The sequence below is a fragment of the Carlito syrichta genome, unplaced genomic scaffold, assembly GCF_000164805.1.
Source record: "Carlito syrichta isolate Samal-C Ts95f unplaced genomic scaffold, Tarsius_syrichta-2.0.1 Scaffold309303, whole genome shotgun sequence".
NCBI classification, from domain to species: domain Eukaryota; kingdom Metazoa; phylum Chordata; class Mammalia; order Primates; family Tarsiidae; genus Carlito; species Carlito syrichta.
This window is the reverse complement of record NW_007253399.1, coordinates 391,241-410,603: the sequence shown is the minus strand read 5'-3', so window position 1 is coordinate 410,603 and position 19,363 is coordinate 391,241. Positions and strand designations below refer to the sequence as shown.

At 36.5% G+C, this 19,363-nt stretch overlaps 1 protein-coding gene across 1 annotated transcript in view; it reads right to left on the bottom strand.

Annotated features, from left to right (window-relative positions):
• Positions 1-1,633: 1,633 nt before the first annotated feature.
• The window catches only part of FREM2 (FRAS1 related extracellular matrix protein 2), a 189,801-nt gene continuing 172,071 nt past the window's right edge, over positions 1,634-19,363 (bottom strand). The window contains exons 17-24 of the mRNA XM_008067145.1: positions 9,453-9,645; positions 7,851-7,955; positions 6,310-6,437; positions 5,743-5,877; positions 4,852-4,978; positions 3,788-3,975; positions 3,437-3,583; positions 1,634-2,137 (exon numbers count right to left, since the gene is read on the bottom strand). Of these exons, the coding sequence (XP_008065336.1) occupies positions 1,634-2,137; positions 3,437-3,583; positions 3,788-3,975; positions 4,852-4,978; positions 5,743-5,877; positions 6,310-6,437; positions 7,851-7,955; positions 9,453-9,645 (1,527 nt within the window). The remainder of the gene's footprint in view (positions 2,138-3,436; positions 3,584-3,787; positions 3,976-4,851; positions 4,979-5,742; positions 5,878-6,309; positions 6,438-7,850; positions 7,956-9,452; positions 9,646-19,363) is intronic.

Genomic DNA, 19,363 nt, shown 5'->3' with positions numbered 1-19,363 from the left:
TGATGTGCACATCTGACCTGAGAAGAAGTTTGTCTTCCGAAAATCTCCAAACATCAGGATGGCCAGCGTGGCAAGGTTATGGCTACAAGTAAAAGAGGATTCCAGGCAGCATTTCAGGGATACCTTTAGGCGTCATTCTTTGTCTCCTGACATTTTTGATTGAAATACATTTACTTGTTTTGGAAGACAGGCCATTAAAATACTGAAGTTTTCTCTTTCCAACCAAAATGTCTGCCATTTGGTAAAAACACATTTCTCCAGAAAGGTAATGTGAGGTTTGCCAAGCAAGCTCACTCAAGTTCCTTGACTTTGTGAGGTGAATGGTTAGCAATTTTACAATTTATATTATGAGATACTGAGAGGAACCTCACTGCAACACTGAACTGGGGATACCAGAGTGATGACTTACTTTCTCTTGAATCAAAGAAGAATATAACCAACAATGCCACCTCCAAGGCCATTTTTGGAATGATGGTTGCAGATATTCCCATCATTTGGGCTAGGTGCTGATGAGAAAGCTAATAAAATATCCTATGGTCAATTTAAGCTTTGAATGCTACTGCGTGACTATGCTACTCTGAGGGTTAACCGTATCTGTTATCTGCCAAATATTCTTTTATTCTCTAAAGTATATATAAGAGGCACTCTGGTTATACATATTATATTAATAAATATCACTTTTTCCCTTCACCATCTTAATGATGTTTCTCATGATCGCTTATGGGTTCAATACTGCAAATATCTAGGCTCAGTTCTTAGAGAACGTTGTCTTGTAGTAAATCTAACTTTACAGCATTTCTTTTGTCATCAAAATGTCACCAGACCTCTCATTTCCCACAAATGTTGAGCACCAATAAGAAATATTAACCCACAAGAACTCTACTATTACTCACTACATACTAAAACAGAGTAGTCTCACTTAAAAATCTCTTCCAGAATTATCATATTCTTTGGTTTAATTTACAATTAAATAAGCAAGTAAAACAAAGAAGTTCTGATGAGGGTGAGAAGCAATTCAAACTCTAGTGAGTGAATTCCTTTCCCTCTATCTTTCCTTTCACTTTCTCCCAAATAGTAGAAAAGGTGATTCATGGATTGAGCTACCCCTGGTCATAATTCCATGCTGTCTTCATCTAATTGAAAACTTGTCATAATAAACAGTGTGTTCACCATTTTTTCAGACAACCAATGAAAACTTTTCTGGCAATAGTCTGTTACATAATGAATAAACAATGTGGTAATTGCACCTTCAAAGTTCACACTAACATAGCAACAATAGACTCCTCCTATACTTTGGAGAGAGTCCGTTAGCACCTTTTAATAGATTCATCTCCACTGTGTAAAGAATATGTCTAACATGAGGAGTACATTCCTCACCGTCCATCTATGGCTCTGTGCACATGTGAATACGTCATTGCTGCCACTGGGCAAGAGGAAAGATGTGGTCTCAACTTGTCCTTTCATGCATGAAAGCAGAGACAATTCAAATCAAAGTCCATTAGTATAGTCAGGTCCTCTGAGCATCTTCATCATGGAAATCCCCCATTCTCTGCAGTTTACCACAAGTATTTGGGGTTTTAGTATGGTCTTTTCTGAGGCACTTGAGGAAAAACTTGAACTCTACCCATAGTCATCAAACCTCTGAGCTGTCGTGGTGGTTCTGTGGGGACATCATGGGCTCACTGCTGCCAGAGCCCTTCGGGGCATCCTTCCCCCTGAATCTCTTCTTGTTCCTGCACATCATCACTGCAATGATGGTGAGGCAGATGGTGAATAAACCCACTGCAACACCTCCCACAACAGTGATAAGGCTGACCTCAGAGCTGGGACTATTGAGCTCCCAGGGGAGGATACCCTCAGAAGGGACTCTCCCTTGGGGGATCTGCCTCTTGTTGCTTCGGTCCAGGGCAATGTGCTGGATGTTTGTTCCTCGGTTGTTTTCAGCACCAATTTCCCATGCCAGCAGGGGTGTGCTCCTGATTTCCCTCTTCTTCCGACTCTTGGTAGTGGCTTGGGGCTTCCCTTGATTCACCAGAGAGTGGTACTCTACACTTCTTTTGCCAATACCTCGGTTGGCATTGTCTTTTGATCTCACGGTATAGATCGTGTGTATATACCATTCTCGGCCCAGTGCAACCTAGAAGACACAACTCTATTTGTTAGGAAATTAGATACTATGCCCACCTAAATCACGACTATTTGCAAGGGAAGTTAATGGCAAGGATAATAAAAGATCATTTAATTTAGTCTGCAGAATTCATTTTCTTAATATTTTTGAGTGAATAGTGTAAAGCACTCTACAATATATTCTGTGCAACTCTTAAGGGATTATATATTTGGTGCTTGTAGTAATAGAATGTGAACACTGTAATAAACTCTGATCGTACTCAGTCTAGCTTATTCAGTTAAAATTGAGTAAATAAGAATATAGAGGAGTTAAGTGACTTGGCCAGTGTTACTCAACTAGTGGCAGAGATAGGACTACAGCTCAAACCTTCTGAGCTTCAGGATTTGTTTTCAGTGTGTTTTGCTGTTTATTTACATACTAGACCATAGGGGGGCAAAAATCAGTTTTTAACTGTTTCCAGGGCCTGGAAATAGGAGGGAATTTCTGATGATTCTTTGAAGCATTCAGGATTTAGAGAGGTCAGATGCTTTGAGAGTTAATGGCAAGAATGAAAACAAAAATGATCGCATTTCAACTTCTTGTTTGAAAAGGTTCAGCATAACAAATATACTTTCTTAAGAATCCTTCCTTAGGTTGGATAAAAATAGCACATTTCTCCAGCCCACCCTGCCTGAATAGCTTTCAGTAAATTCCTAGAGGTTGTAATTGCTTCCTCAAAGATTCACAATGTAAACATATCTCCAAATTTGTTGCATTTGTCTACTCAGGGTTGTTTTGACTGCCTGTGTCCCTCTCCACCTTCTAATCTTGAGTCAGGGTTTTCTGTCTTGGTTTCTGAAATCTTTGAGAGTAGAGATTTTGTGTGCTATACACAACTGCTTTTCTGACTCTAGGAGTTCACACAAGATCACTCTAAATAAGATGTTCATGAAATGTCAACAGGAAGGAAGTTTTGAAGAAAACAAGCAAATTATCCAACCGTCAGACTTAGATTTATATCCTTGACTGAATAAGAGTCTTCATTACATATAGTTTTAAAATACGTCTTAAAATAATAAGTTAATAAAAATGATAAAAGTAGCATTTACCGAAGGCTCACTATGTGCCTAATATGAGGCTGTGTGGTTTATACGCATTACCTTATTCAATGTTTCCATGAATTATATTATTATTATTTCATTATTATTCCCATGAACTATATTATTATTATTACTGCCATTTATAGATGAGGCCTCTGAACCATAGAAATGTTCAGTAACTTGCACGTAGTTACACAGCTATTGTAAGTGAGGCTTGTTTTGGGCCTACCTGAAAGAGTGGTGTTGAGTCGACTTTAAATCCATCAGATCCAGGCTGATTCACTAAGAGAACAGCTTCAGGGTCATCCACTGCCAGCTTGGCATTAAACAGGACATTTCCAAAACTGGTGGCTTGTGTTTCTGGCTGAGCTTTGTCCTTTAAGCAATAAGGAAATGGTGATTGCTATAGGAACTTTTGCAAGAACTGAATGTTTTTGTGTCAGTTTTGTACAAGGACAAATTACCATAAAATGTCACCATTGGGTTTAATTGAAGACAATGATGTTATTTTAGAATATAAGACATAAAGGCTGAACTTTGACAATGTAGTACTATACATTGTTTGGGTGAAAGCACTTACCACAATTTTAAATCTATATAAGAGGGAAGGAGAATCAGCTAAGCAACCATATTCGGCATTCGTTGGACTATACTTGGGAACATAGCCATCAGCTCCAGTGCACAGAAACACCTTCTCAATGCTGCAGTAGAAGGAGTCACCCAGATTCTGGACAGGATCCACCATGACACGACCATAAATGATATCACCTGAAACAGAGATGTACACATGCTATTTCTGTTATGTGATAAGGTATATCAATATGTTGCTGCAATCAGTTCATGACAATAATGACCAGAGATGATTTCCTTTGCTTCCTCATCTGCCATCACATGTTGAAGGTCTTTCTGTGTTAGCTTCAAGATCTGGCTTACATCCAGGCCTCAGAAGAGACCACTTTGGAGATCAACCATGAGTGACTGAGGATTTATTATGTCTCAGATGCTCAGCCACTAGTGGAAATAATTTCAATTATAGTCTGGTCTATAATCGACATTCAGAATATCCTATTTTGGTTAAAGTCTAGTTTCATCAATAAAGTGGCTGATAAGATGTAAACTAACATAATACAGAATAACACTAAGAAAGAAAACATCAACAATAAGCCTAATTAACTTTATTTGCTTTTAAAAGAGGGTTTAATGAAATCCCCTGGTATTCAATCACTTATTTCACAACTATTACTGAAAGCCCATCAAGTGTGCTAGGTCTTTTGCTAGGTGCTAAGTGTACACCATTGACAAAGATAGGCACAATCTTTGTCTGTGAGGCATTTATGATCAAATGTATCTGCAGCAGGTGATTCTATGCAAGCTGAAAAAAAATTCACGAAAAAAATTCAGACTTGTTCCAGAAGTTGTTTAGTTTAGGGAGATAGATGCTAGCTTTCTCAGAACAACAACAAATTCAGTAACATATACCCATTTCAATGACTTTCCACATGTTCCAAAGTGAATAAAGACTCAGTTATATTCTCAAAACCATAGAAGTTATAATTTTCTCCCTTGAACACACAATTCCCTAAAATCAAAGTCCAACAGATACACATGACAAACAGAGCTGCTCACTCATTTATAAAACGATACCTTCTGCAAAAGCAACATCACTCTCTTGCCCGAATCCCATGGATCCATCAGACAACCAGAGACTCTTCTTGGAGAGTAGGTACATGTGGGTGTTCAAGCTAAATTCAGTCGCCACTGGATCACTGACCTAAAACCAAGCATAACAGCCCTCTTAGATATTGCTGGTGGTTCTGAAGGTGAAAAAAAAAAAACCCTCAAAAAACCAAAAACAAACTGTTCACAGATATACACATTCACTGTACACTGACATGCAAAATGCTAAATACTAAACTGCAATTTTTATGTCCAACTGAGTCAACTTAAGAGAGTAGTAATGCTGATTTTGTTCTTCCTGAGGAAGCAAAATTGGTGGAGTTAAATCACTTTTTGAATGGGACTAGGTAGTATTGCCTGAGCTCATTTCTGCTGGTTTATCAGGTTATAGAAAGGACTGGTACATATCCTGGTCAGTAGGAGGCTAACATTTAGTCAAGTCATTGGACAATAGGTGCCATCACATTTTTTATAATACGTAATGGAAATTATATGTTGAGGTTGCTTGAACTATAGCATTTCATACTAATTGGAGATTAAGAACAAGGCAGAGAAGTACAAAAGTCTGGGGAAAAATTCCCAAATCTCCATGGCAGCAAACTTCAGGAGGAAATCAGATAAGATCACATAAGAAACAAATAACCTTTGCATACATGTAACTATGGATTTTATATCCTGAACTAACAGCAAAGGGCAATTCTTTCCTCCTTAATTTTTTTGTTAATTTTTTTCAGCATGCAAGAATTAATGTCATCTATGTGTGAATACTTTTAAAAGAAAAACTAATAAAAGTAACCCATGAGTTTAACAAAGTGAGAGTCTACAAATATTGAGATAAGAATTCTATGGAACACACACCTGTTGGAATCGGATGTCAAGGTCAAAGGTGACAGGATCCCTGGGGTTGCAGGTGACTGGCAGGCGGTACTCCTGATGTGATGGGACAGTGCATGGCAGTAGTTTTACAGTATAGGTCCCTGAGTAGTCACGTACCTTGGAGGAGAAGAGAAGGCATTGATATATTTCATTTAAAAATCTGATGCATGGTGGGGCATGGTGGCTGCTGCCTATAATCCCAGCATTTTGGGAGGCTAAGGTGACAGGATTGCTTGAGCTCAGGAATTCAAGATTAGCCTAGGCAAAATAGTGATATCTTATCTCTACAAAAAAATAAAAAGGTTAGCCAGGCAAGGTGGAGTGCACCTGTAGTCTAAGCTACTCAGGAGGTTGAGGTGGAAAGATCACCTGAGCCCAGGAAGTCGAGGCTATGGTGAGCTGTGATTGTGCCACTGCACTCCAGCCTGGGTGACAGAGTGAGATGCCAACTCAAACAAACAAACAAAACAAACAAACAAACAAAAAAACAAGTGAGGCTTAGTCAGAAGACAGCAGCAAAGGAAAATTAAGTGAATCTTAATCACTTACCGCAAAGTCAGAGACAAAGCTCCACTGCTGCACTGGCTGGTTATAGGTTGGTTCACTCCTTATGAGGCGAAGGGAAAAGGTCAGGCCTGAATGTTCAGCTGACATGATCATTGATCTTGTAAAGGATGCTAGGAAAGTGCCAGTAACAATAAGAATGGGACAGTGGTTAAACTAGTAGCACATAATAGTTTAGAGTTTTCAAAGTACTTTGTCATACATTATTGGCTTCTATTTTCATAGTAAGTCTTCAAAGTAGGCAGGGTTGGTATAATTATCTTTATTTTGCAGAAGAAGAAACTGGGCTGTGACTGAATTTCCCAAGATCATACAGTGAGGTTGTGCGACTTCTGATATCCAATTCAGTGCTGTTTCTGCCCTAACAGTCTGTCAAAAGTTAATTGTACAGAAATGCTCAAATTGTTCAGGGCCACTTTCCAGGGAGTTAGAACAGCACAATAAAGGGTAATGTGAATGCACTTCTTGTGAACTAAAGCTATGAGCAGAACTTAAAATAGTCTATTAGTATCCACACAGCTGGGCAAAGCCAGTTTGTGAATGGAATCTAATTTTACTTAGATTAACTGCAATTGTGGCTAAACAAAGATTCAACTTATTAGAAAGGTAAATATGTGGAAGAAACTGTAAAGACGAGGAAATCCTTGTTTTCCAGAACTGTCAATTAAAATAGCAGAATGATTAAAAAAAAATTTCTAGTAGATCAGCTTCATAAAAATACAATTAATGTTCTTTCTCTTCCTAAATATTGAACCTATTATCTCCTTTGTTAGAGCTCAAGCCCAGAAAAACGAAGGACATAAAAATGGTGAGTGAACTGTTTTCCTTTTCTAATCTGATGTAAGCCAGCACTCAGGTAAAATATGCAAACTAGTTCAATAATATGGAAAGTCAAATTAAATAAATTATTTCCAATAAAATGTCCCTTATAAAAAACAAAAAGTTAGACAGGAATTTTATTGACTGCTGCCTTATTGATATTCAAAGCACAGTCCATCACAGTTAGCAAAACTGCATTACCAATACTTATTAATTAGTTAGTGTGTCTGAAACTTAAGCATGAAAGCAAAGTGCCACTTTTGGTCCTACTAAAAAGGTTTCTCACAGTACCTAAAAAACAAAACAAAAAACAAAAAAACTGTGGACAGAGAAGTGCTTGCTGAGTAAATCACCTAAAATTCATCTTTTTTTTTTTTTTTTTTTGTAAAATGGCAGCAAAGCAGAGAAAGGGATTGCTATTCCTATGCTCTTTATCTAAGGAAAACTCCACTTAAAATGAACTCAGTAGAGTTTCCTTTTAAACTTACTTTAGTTATTTTGCATCTTTTCTAAAATTCTACATAATGTGAATTATGAGATGAAGCTGAACAATGATCAAGCCTTCATGGAGATAACTGCACATATACCATTCATTTGAATTCAAGGGTTTCAAAGGTAAAGGGAAAGCATGCTGAAACATGTGTGAATATGGAGAAATTATATCCTTGTTGTGTGGGGAATGGCTGTTAATGGATAATGGGGCTTACCCGGATGTGACAGCACAAACAAGCCATGGAATTGAGCCTTGGTCTTGAAATGCACAGCCAAGCGCCCCTCCTCACCAATGCGCATGCTGGTTGGATAGAGGGAACCTACAATGGAGAGGGTACCCAAGAATGAAACACAGGTGGCCAGAGACCCCTGATGTACAGATTCCTTCCAAAAATTAATTCAGATTTATCTTGCCTTTCAACACTCTAGGCAAAGCGTATTATCAGAAGAATCCTGAATATTAGAGAGACAGGGAAACTTTTCTCTAAGGAAAAATAATGAAAGGTATCTAACAGGGAGGCAAAATGAATGAGGTAACATGAATGAGGTCACTACGAACTAAAGGCTGATTACAGCATATAATATACTGAGCTTTTGTTTTGTTTTACTTTGTAAAACTTAGATTACAGAAATAAAGCTGTGAATTGATAGACATAACACATGAACTTGTCAAAATTGTAGCAATTTGGGCATATAAGTGAAAATGAGTTTGAGTTTTCCAGAATTATTCCACGTTTTAAAGGCTTAAAGAAAACTCTGAAACTTTCCCAAGAAATTTAATCGTTTGACAAAATTTGGCTCCAGGTATAAGAAGGAAAAGAGAACCTTATATAGAGGTTGAAAATCACAAAGAAAGTCTTCATTAAGGTTCACTTAAATATGCATCTTCTAAGGCAAGTTATGGAATTAAAGCCTTTGAAATAATCTGGAATAATTGTTCAGGGTGATCATATTACTTGTGACATAGCTCTAAGGTGATTTTAATCTGCTTAAGACAGTAGATTTACATTGGAGATGCACCATCAACTCTATTTTCCTGTTGGCTAATAAAATGTAGCACTGGTGTGATGGTTCAGACGTTTATGGAACCAGAACAGTAATACATGTCTGAAAAGAAAAAGCAATCATTCTATTAATGTTTGTGGAGTTTGAATTATGATTCTGACATGGAGATTAAAAGAAAGTTTTGCAGATGCTCATGGGTACAAGAGTTAGTGGCACCCATAATGAGTGTTCTGACAAAACGTTCAGCTAAAGTATCCCAGAATAATATAACTTTAAGTCAGAAAGAGATATTGGAAATCTTTTCTATCATTCGGAGGAAATTATGTCCCAGAAATGTTAAGCAATATGCTTAAAGATTTCAAAGCTAGTTAGTTGCAGTGTCAGAACTAGAATTCAGGAACAAATTTATACTAGACCTCAAAATCCACCTCTCATTTTCAGAAAAAAAATGTGTAACTTTTTCCTTTGGGTTTATTCTTTGTTTTCAGTTGCAACTTCCTCTATTTTCTAGAACCCGGGGAAATATATACGTTGTTTCATGTAACACACAAATGATTATATAAGATGAACTGTAAGAGCAAAATATCTATAAAATGTAGAAAGTATTTATTTAACAATCACGTATTACACCAAATTTGGGGCATTAATATGATTCATTTTAAAATAAAGAGTTCTTTGATGGCAAAGGTGAAATTATTGAACAGAAAAGGAACATATATTGAAAGTTTACTATTTTTAGTGATGGTAAAAAATCATCTTAAATAATTTAAATAGGTGAGAAAACTAGACTTTTTCAAATCTTATGAATCTACCTTGAAGTTCAGCTTCTGGCGGGCTGCCAATCCCATCATTCCACAAGATGGCAGTGTCGTACACAAAAGTTAGACGAAGCTCAGACTTCAAGTCAAAATGCTGCCAGCCTCCTACCCCCACGGGGGAATGGAACACATAGGAAACATATAAAGGGACTCGAAGGGTCACATAGGACTGCACGAGGTTTAGGACCTAAAACAATAAAATGATATCTATTATATCACATTATTCAACGTTAACAAAATGAGTCTAATTTTGTACAAGCCATTTTTTCCTTTCACTTACTTGAAGATTTTAAGTCATCACTGAAGAATGTTATTTTCCAGTGTTATTTTCCCCTCACTTAATTTTGGATTCATCAAAATAGTTACTACTAACTACCTTCATTTTCAACAAAGGATATATACCAAAAATCCTTAAGATATAAAACTGCGTTATTCTGGGCATGCTACACTTACATTTTTTATTTTAGAGCAGCCTTATTAAGATAGTTTACATACTATATAATTCACCTATTTAAGGTGAACAATTCAATGGTTTATAGTACAAAGAGTCGTGTAATTCCAAAACATTTTCATTACCTCCAAAAGGAAGCCTCTACCCACGAGCAGTCACTTTCTATTCCCTCCTCCCCCCAACCTCTGGCAACCACTATGTCTCTAAGTATTTGTCTATTCTGGAGATTTCATACAAATGGAATCATACAATATGCCGACTCTTGTGATACATTTCTTTCACTTAGCATAACGTTTTCAAGGTGCATCTAAGCTGTAGCACGTTTCAATACTTCATTCCCTTTTATTACCGAATGGCAGCCCATCGTATGCAGGCTATTTTGTTTTATTTAGCTATTCACCAGTTGGCAGTCATTTGGGTGCTGCCAATTTTTAGCTATTATGAAAAGTGCTGCTATGAGCCACTTTTTTATTATAAAAAGGAAGATGAAACAAAACAAGAAAGATCTGGAGGCAAATACGTTTGGTAATGACATGTAACATTTATAATGTCTTAAGAATAATTAATTGAATAAAGTGTCTTGTTTTGAATCTTATATTTTTCTCCTCTAGTATTTAGCATATAGGTTGGAAGTAGCAGAGGATAAACTGGTATTCTAGTATTTATTTACTGAGCACTTACCACATTTCTGACACTGTACCAGTTTCCTCAAAATGCTATTTAATAATTTTACTCTCTCCATAATTATCTTTGTATGTATATGTGGATGGTTGGATGGATGAATAAATGGATGATGGATGGATAGATGATGGATTAAAAGAAAAAGAGGAAAAATTAAGGCTCAAAGAAATAAAAAGAAATTTCACACAAAATTCTTTAAATCTCTTAAATGGCTCTGCCAAGAGTAGAACCTAGTTTTTGGCTCATGCTTTTTTCCACTCGATCATACTTCATCATGTTTCAAAAAAATGTGAGGACAGCCCTAAGATCATCTAACAAAGGTTATCATATTTATTTCTCAAAATAGTTCTGCAGGATAGTAGGGCAAATACAACTAGCCTGTTCTACACAAGAGAAAAAGACTTAGGTCAGATCATACTCCTTAGAAGTTCAAGTCTGGCTCTCTTTCTATGACAGACATAGACTTGAGCTGAGAACAGGAATCATATATATGAGTTAGTAAATAATTTACATCATGAGAACTACAATTCATCATGTTATTCGGGAGCTAAAAGTAAAGCCAAGTCACAAAAATAATAATTTGAATCCTTTGTATAAATATATAAAAAGGGAACCATCAACCAAACAAGTTATTTAATTTCCAGCTGTGTCATAACTAGCACAACCATTATCTGCTAATCTGGCCAACTGTAGAGGTGTCTTTTAAGGTAGTATTTTCTAAGGGTGGCTATTAATACTGTTAATGGGCAATTGATTTTGAAGTGTAGTTTGACACTGTGGCAGTGGACTGGAGAGTGATTAAGTCAACCTGTGCCACTGATAATTAAGATTAAAATTTTGTCCTGTGATTTTAATTAACCAAGATTTAAAAAAAAACGTCTTTGGGCATGGATTTCCAATTAAACTTTGTAGGTGCTAAGAATAATTTTTGCCAATATTATACTCTATTCAATATTTTGGAAGAAATTGCTAACATTCACTTCCTAAAATAAGCTACTTGTAGCACAGTTTCCTGGCTAATTCTTAATTGATTTCATTTGAGTTTTGTGGTAAACTAGACTTTGAGTATTTCTGGTTACAGAATCAGCATCTTACTATATTTTCTTATTATCCATATCCATGTCTCCTTTCCATCTACTTAGAGTCTCTGCCTAGAAGAAATGGAGCCTAAGTGAAGATACCTTAACCATTCAGGTCACCTACTTTTTTATTCCCTCCACATGGAAGAATATAATGCACTCCATCTAACTTTTAGACATCTTCTTAAAAAGCACTCAATTTTCTTTCAGCCTGACCACGAGACTTTTTAAAATATGTTTATACTGAAAGGAAGACATGTCAAATCTTAAAGGAACTGCAAAATGAATGATTTCATATGTCCTTACTGATATCTGAAGTTTCTTCACCAAAGGCAAATAATACCGTAAATTCTATATTTAAAAGAAAAGTATAAAATGCAGATGCCCTGGAAAAGGTAACACTGTCAAATATATGCTGCTGCTACCACTACTGCTATTACTACTACTAAGTAGCAAGTATATATTTGGAGAGGGTATTGTCTGCCTTAGGGACACAGAAAGGCTGCTAATCTATGTGAGATGGGTGGGGAAGGGGAAGACTAGAAAGAAAGAGGAGTATCCTCCCCTCAATTATACTCATAATATGGTCTATATTAGATAGGAACCAGTGGTGACAAAAATTGCAATAGATTAAATTTTTCACTTATTTTTGGCATATATTATAGTTATCCAATTCATATACTATCTTATTGATGTATTAAAATTTGTACAGAAATAAACAGTAACTATATATACCCTTAACTAGTGAAAACCAATCTAGAGCTTTCTTGTTTCTTTGCAATTTTCACTGGAACAAGAGTATATTTTATATTCAGAAAACTTAAACCATGGAGAATGTAATTGGCTTGCCCGATATTATTCAGCATAATCAGGACTAACATCCAAAGAAATTCACCAGTGCTGTTTGATAAAAATATAATGCAAGCCACATGCATAATTTAATATTTTCTTATAGCTACATTTAAGAAAGTAAGGAGAAACAGGTGAAATCCATTTTAATAATATAGTTTATATAGCCCAATATATCAAATGTATTACATTTAATATGTAATCAATATAAACTAATTTTTGATGAGATCTTATACATTTTAGTTTTTGAAATTTTACTAAATCTCTGAATTAACAACACATATCAATTCTGACTAGCCCCATCCCCCTCTTTGAGTGCTTAATAGCTACATGTGGCTGGTGGCTAAAGTCTCATATCCAAGATCTTGCAAGTAGACCACAAACAATAATCATGTAAAGATATTTTACCATCATGTGTACACCCTACCTTCATGTAGGGTATGTGGTTGGTGTTTACCTCAAAGATTGAAAACTGAGCCAGAGCTGTTAGAATTTCATCTGAAAACCACGACTGGTAGGAATTTCCCACTGGTTGAAATGTCTCTCTGTCACTGCTTTTGTTGTTAGAAACATGTCTACATCATCAAGATGGTGGTGTTTGTGAATGTGTAAAGAAGGCTTCATTGATCTCAATAGCTTGAAGTGTCAATAGAATATGTACTTAGCTACTAAATTGAGGTCATTGTTTTAACAAGTTAGAATTCTTAGGCAAGTTTTCTGAGTAACAGCAGACTACATATCTAGGCACAGCTGGGAAATAGAGACCTTGGCTTTTGTTCAGTGACAAGGCTTTTGGAAGGTCTGTGGTACCATAGAGGCAGGAGCAGAGCCTTATATAAGGGTCAATATTGGTCCACACATGCTTTAGAATTAAGGGCAAAACCATGGGATATGGAACATTAACAATGACAATTAGAAGTAATGTAGGTGACTACCAATAGAATAATGGCTAAATAAATTATGATGATACATTTATGAGATGAAATATTATGTAGCAATTAAAAGTTATGTACCCATAGAAGTTTCCTTATCATGGGAAACACATTTTAAGTTAAAAGCAGTACATAAAATGTCAAAAATAATATGCTACTACTCTTAAAAGTGTGTATGTATATTGAAAAGAGATTAGAAAATATATCTGTGTACAGTGATGGTGGGATAATGGGTGAGATGCCTTTTCCTTTTTTTCTTTTACATTTTTTTTTTAGTTCCCTAGATTTCTAGGGTGATATCATTGCTTTCATTAGAAAAGCACATTTGGTAAATTTGAAATAATGGGAAGCAATATACTTCATGAAAGTTACACATTTTGGATCCCCCTTGCCGTTTCTTGCAAAATAATTTAGAGTGGCTTACATAAGAGAATCAGTGTACTAAGTGTGAAATAATAGGTTGGCAAGAGATGACCTCTGAAGTATATTTGAGCCTCAAAGGTCCATGTTTCTAAATCAAATATACAGGGGGAAAAAGAGGCAAATTATTTCTCAAAGCAACTATGAAAAAACATTTGTTTACACTTTTCCAAAATCATACTATGTCTTCTCACAAGTACATTATCATTTCATATTTAAGTGCAAGATATAATTGGGGTTGCATTTCTGCAGCTTACTCATGCCCATTGAACAGCCTGATCAATCGTTGTTTACCTAATAAGATGAGATAGTAAAGATTCTGACCAATAAGAGAGGAAATGACCTGCAGTCTCGATTTCTGAAAGAACTAGAAATTGACCTTCCATATGACCCAGCAATTCCCCTATTGGGAGTATACCTGGAGGAACTCAAATCATTCTACAAAAAAGATATCTGCACACGTATGTTTGTTGCAGCTCTATTCACAATAGCAAAAACATGGAACCAGCCATGTTGCCCATTGAAGCTGGACTGGGTAAAGAAAATGTGGTACATAAAGCCGGGCTCGGTGGCTCAGCCTGTAATCCCACGCCTTTGGGAGGCTGAGGTGAGTGAATTGCCTGAGCCCGCGGGTTCGAGACCCGCCTGGGCAACTTGGCGAGACCTCATCTCTACAATAAATCAAAAATTAGCCAGGTGTGGTAGCACGCGCCTGTAGTTCCAGTTACTTGGAAGGCTGCGGCGGAAGGATTGCTGGAGCCCAGCAGGTCGACCTTGAACAATTATAATACTATAAGAAAGCGTTTGGCAGTAATGGGAAACTGTCAGGGGAGGGGAGGGTGGGATTGGCAGTTGAGGGAAACTGCTAGAGGAGGGAAGGGCATACCTCATCAACAAGGGTATCTGCATAATCAATGTTTGTATACCTAACCCTGAATTGTACCCCACATCTTTATAATAAGAAAAAATAATAATAAATAAAAATAAAATAAAATTTTTTTCGAGAGAGAAAACACCAGACTATTCAACAGCGTTAAAGACTTAGTTTAGCTTAAAAAACCATTTCTTTTTTTTTTGTATACCCAAACAACTTTTGTGTGTGTTTTTTTTTTTTTGCAAAACACGTTACACATGAAGATGGTATAGAATTACTTATTGGATCTGTCTCTCTTTTGTTCTTTCCTATTTATCTGCTTTTGTATTTTGAAGCTAAGTATTAAAATGATTTTAGAGTTAAATATCAAAAGAGAAATTTCACGTTTCTGTCTCTTGACATGTAAAATTTTTAACTTTTATAGGCACGATGAGCTGATTCTTAAAACTCTGTTGCTGTGTAATCTTTAAGCCTGATATCTTCATCAATTACTGGTATGGTCCCTGGCACAGGTAGGTGTTCATTAATTATTTTTTTAGTGAATGTATGTACTAATGAATAAGATGGCAAAATCAGATATAACTTTAATATCAGCTGAAGTTAGGTATAATCAAACTGCTTAAAACTTGATAAAACAGCAATGCTGTTAACGTATAACCATCCTGGATTTTTCAGATGATTCACTTTGGCAACTATTTCTTCTAAGTTAAATAATCTGAACTGGGAGGTTGGGGAAAGCAGAAAACATTTTCAGAGTGTGTTACATTTTCTATCACAAAAATGCAGGGACTTGGCTAGTTCATAGTGGTAGCTTTAGTTATTAAGAATACACTAAAAAAAAATCTGTTCTCTATCATATTGTTCCTGGCAGAAGCAATTACCAGTTAATAAAATGTGTTTGAACAGTGATTACCTTAAGTTAAGATGCCAAGTCTGGGAAAGGACTAGAAGAGGGAAAGTAATGGTCTGTTAGGTGCTTGGCTAGGGCTCTGTGGGATTGCTGAGGACCAACAGACTTGGATCAGCAGTGCTGGCTTCCTGCTGCAGGCACTGTTTATTGGGAAAGGGGAGGGGGTAGAGAAAGCAATTGACAAATAAAACCATGTACCTGCTCTGAAGCACATGTAGTCTATGTTGACAGTTTACATTTAATTTTTGTCCATTTTCTCACTCTAAATACAGAAATGTAGGAGTTTGTAAGACTCTCCTGGCATACTAAAGTGGAATCTATTTACCAAGCATTTCATTTGATTTCCATCAGGTGCCATGTCATAAAATATGTCTGCATTCAGAACACTGATCTGCTTGTACTCAGATGTGGCTGTAAACCACTGTTCTTAGGCCATGGATTTTCACTGTTTTACCAACAGTGGGTGTGGATATACTCTGGCACACATTTTCAAGATTGGTGTTGGGCTGCATTCTTGTACCAAGAACAAAGGAAAAGGTTCATTTGGCTTTCTTGAAATTGTCCTTGTCACCATATCCATGCCTTACATTCACCCATTCAATTTAAGGTCCAGATAAGCATTATGATGTGGTTAAGAGCATAGGCTTACAAGCTACATGAACCTGAGTAAGTTATGTGAATTCTCTTTGTTTCAGCTTTCTAGTCTGTAAGCAAAAGGCAAAAATAGCACCTTTCTCCTAAGGTTACTATGATGACAGAATGAGTAGAAATATGTGAAGTATCTAGAAGAATGGTAGGCATGCAGTAAGCATTTAAAAATGTTAGCTATTACTATTATTATTATAATTATTGTTAGTACTATTATCAGATATTTTCTTTTCTTCTCCACTACCCAAAACTAATGGAGGAAAATTGGAAAAATATCTGAGGGTTTGCTTTCTTCTACTTTAATTTATATTTTCTTTCTTCCTCATCCATATTTTTATATTTAAATAATTGTGTTTGTGTTGAGGACGTAGGATAACATCAATAGCTATGGGAGAAGCAGATGCTTAAGTTCAAGGATGCAAGTAGGAGAAAATGAGATGGCCATTTGTGATGGTTAATTTTACGTGTCAACTTGGCTAGACTATGAGATATGCAGATAGACACACTTATTTCTGAGTGTGTCTGTGAGGGTGTTACCAGAAAAGATTGGCATTTGAATCTGTGGACTGAGTAAGGCAGACCCACTCTCACCTAATGTGGGTGGACACCATCCAATTGGCTAAGGCCTGGATAGAACAAAAAAGCAGGGGAAAAGGAATTCTCACTTTCATTCTCTCTCTCTCTCTCTCTCTCTCTCTCTCTCTCTCTCTCTCTCTCTCTCTCTCTCTCATTCTCTTCTCCTCCTCCCCACGCCTTCTGAGCTGGGACACTCTTGTTTTCCTGCCCTTGGACATCAGAACTCTAGGTGCTCTGGCTTTCAGTCATTGGGACTTGGCTTGTACCAGTGGCACCCGGGGTTCTTGAGCCTTTGACCTTGAACTGCAAGTTAAATCACTGACTTCCCTGATTTTCAGGCCCTTGAACATGGACTACACCACACTACTGGCTACCTGATTCTTCAGCATGCATGCAGACAGCCTACCATGGGACTTAGTTTCCATAATCATACAAGTCAATACCTGTAAGGAATTCCCTCTCATCCTTTTTTTCTTTCCTTCTTTCTTTCTTTCCTTCTTTCCTTTTCTTTCCTTTTCCTTCCTTCTTTCCTTCCTTCCTTCCTTCTTTCTTTCTTTCTTTCTTTCTTTCTTTCTTTCTTTCTTTCTTTCTTTCATCTATCAATCATCTATCTAATCTATCCATCCATCCATCCATCCTATTGGTCTGTCTTTTCAGGAGCCCTGACTTATATACCATTTTTAAGCTCCACTCTGAGAGTAAGCAATATGTCTTATTAGTTTGCATTACCATTTAGCCTACATGGAGGATTTTATAATTTTATAACAAGATTGTGAAATCTTAATGATTTATACTGAATCTTGTCATTTCTATGATGCTGATCATTATGGTTATGCTACTGAATTTATTTTCAACAATGGAATGCAGAAAAATAGTTTTAGAAGGAACTCATGCAACATATTGGCCATCTTACTTAAGGAGGTAACACAAACTAATTAAGAACTAGATGATGATGCAATAATTTTTGTATGATGCTTTCTCCCAATATTATGTAATATAGGCTTTTCTGGCAGGTGAAACAACTGAAAACCCGCAGTTGCTAATTCTTACCCAATGGAGTGGAACCATTGGAAATTCAACTACAGAAGAAGAGCAATGACTTTTCTATCTAGCAGAAGTCTTAGAAAGAAAAAAAATATTGAATTCAAAGAATTCAAAACAGAAACTGGAATTTTAAAAAAAATCTAGCAAAAGTATAGTCACTTCAGCAGAGAATTTTATAGTAACATTTAGTCTGAGGAATGACCACATCAGAAGACAGGCTTTGCATTCAAAGTGACCATGAAACACTGAAGAAGTGGACAGAAGTAATAGCATAAAGCTTAATCCTGGTAAGTACAGGTGTTTACTAGAAAAGTCTACCTGGAAAACATGTATAAGAGATGGAGAAGTGCTGCCATTTTGTGGAAAAGATAGAAAACATTCCTGAGGGTAAAAACAGACCATAAACTAGATGAGACACACAGAGAGGCTCCATAGGACAAGGTGATTTGAACAAAGATGAATAAGAACTACAATGTAATCCTGTTACTATATTCAATTTTGTTTTTACCATGAAATCCTGTGATATAAGTGAGATTCTGAGAGAAGACCAACCAGAAAGGAAGTAAAAATCATTTGTCATGGATTGAAAACAGTTTTGTTAGGAAAAGATAAAGAAACTAGAGATAGGATATTATATTTATAAAGGAAAAGGTTTAGATAGAATTGTTAATATGACTTTTTATTTTTATCCTGGAGATAAAGTCTTTTTTTGTTTTTTTCTTCATTTTTTTTTAGGTGGCAAAGACAGGTTTGGAAAGAGGGATTTGGAGAACTAACACCTCTAAGGGCATAAGTAACTTGCCCAAGGACACATAGCTCGAAAATCTCAGCGCCAAATTGGAGACTGCATTTGCTTGATTCCATTATCCAGATTCTTTCCACCATTTCATACTGCCTTTCTTCTGGTGCTTTTATTTGGGATTTTACCAATCCCTGCAAGTTACTGACTATGCTACTTGTGGAAGAGGTAGCTATGGTAATGTCTCACTATCTTTGAGTCCAATACAACATCAATACCAGCTTTGCTGTGGGAAAATCTTAGTTAGCTATCTAGTTTTTTCTTGCTACCACTTATTTTATATTTTAACATCTTAGGAATATAGCACACAAAATATATGGCCTCACTTTAGTTAAATCTTAAAGAGCATGATATAGTCCACATACCATTCAACATTTTAATGCATAGATCTACTTATATACTCTTTGTTTAGTTCAATTAAGACAGAACATTGCGCCGGGCTCGGTGGCTCAGCCTGTAATCCCACGCCTTTGGGAGGCTGAGGTGAGTGGATTGCCTGAGCCCGCGGGTTTGAGACCTGCCCGGGCAGCGAGACCTCATCTCTACAATAAATAAAAAAATCAGCCGGGTGTGGTATTGTATGCCTGTAATTCCGGCTACTTGGAAGGCTGAGGCGGAAGGATCGCTGGAGCCCAGCAGGAA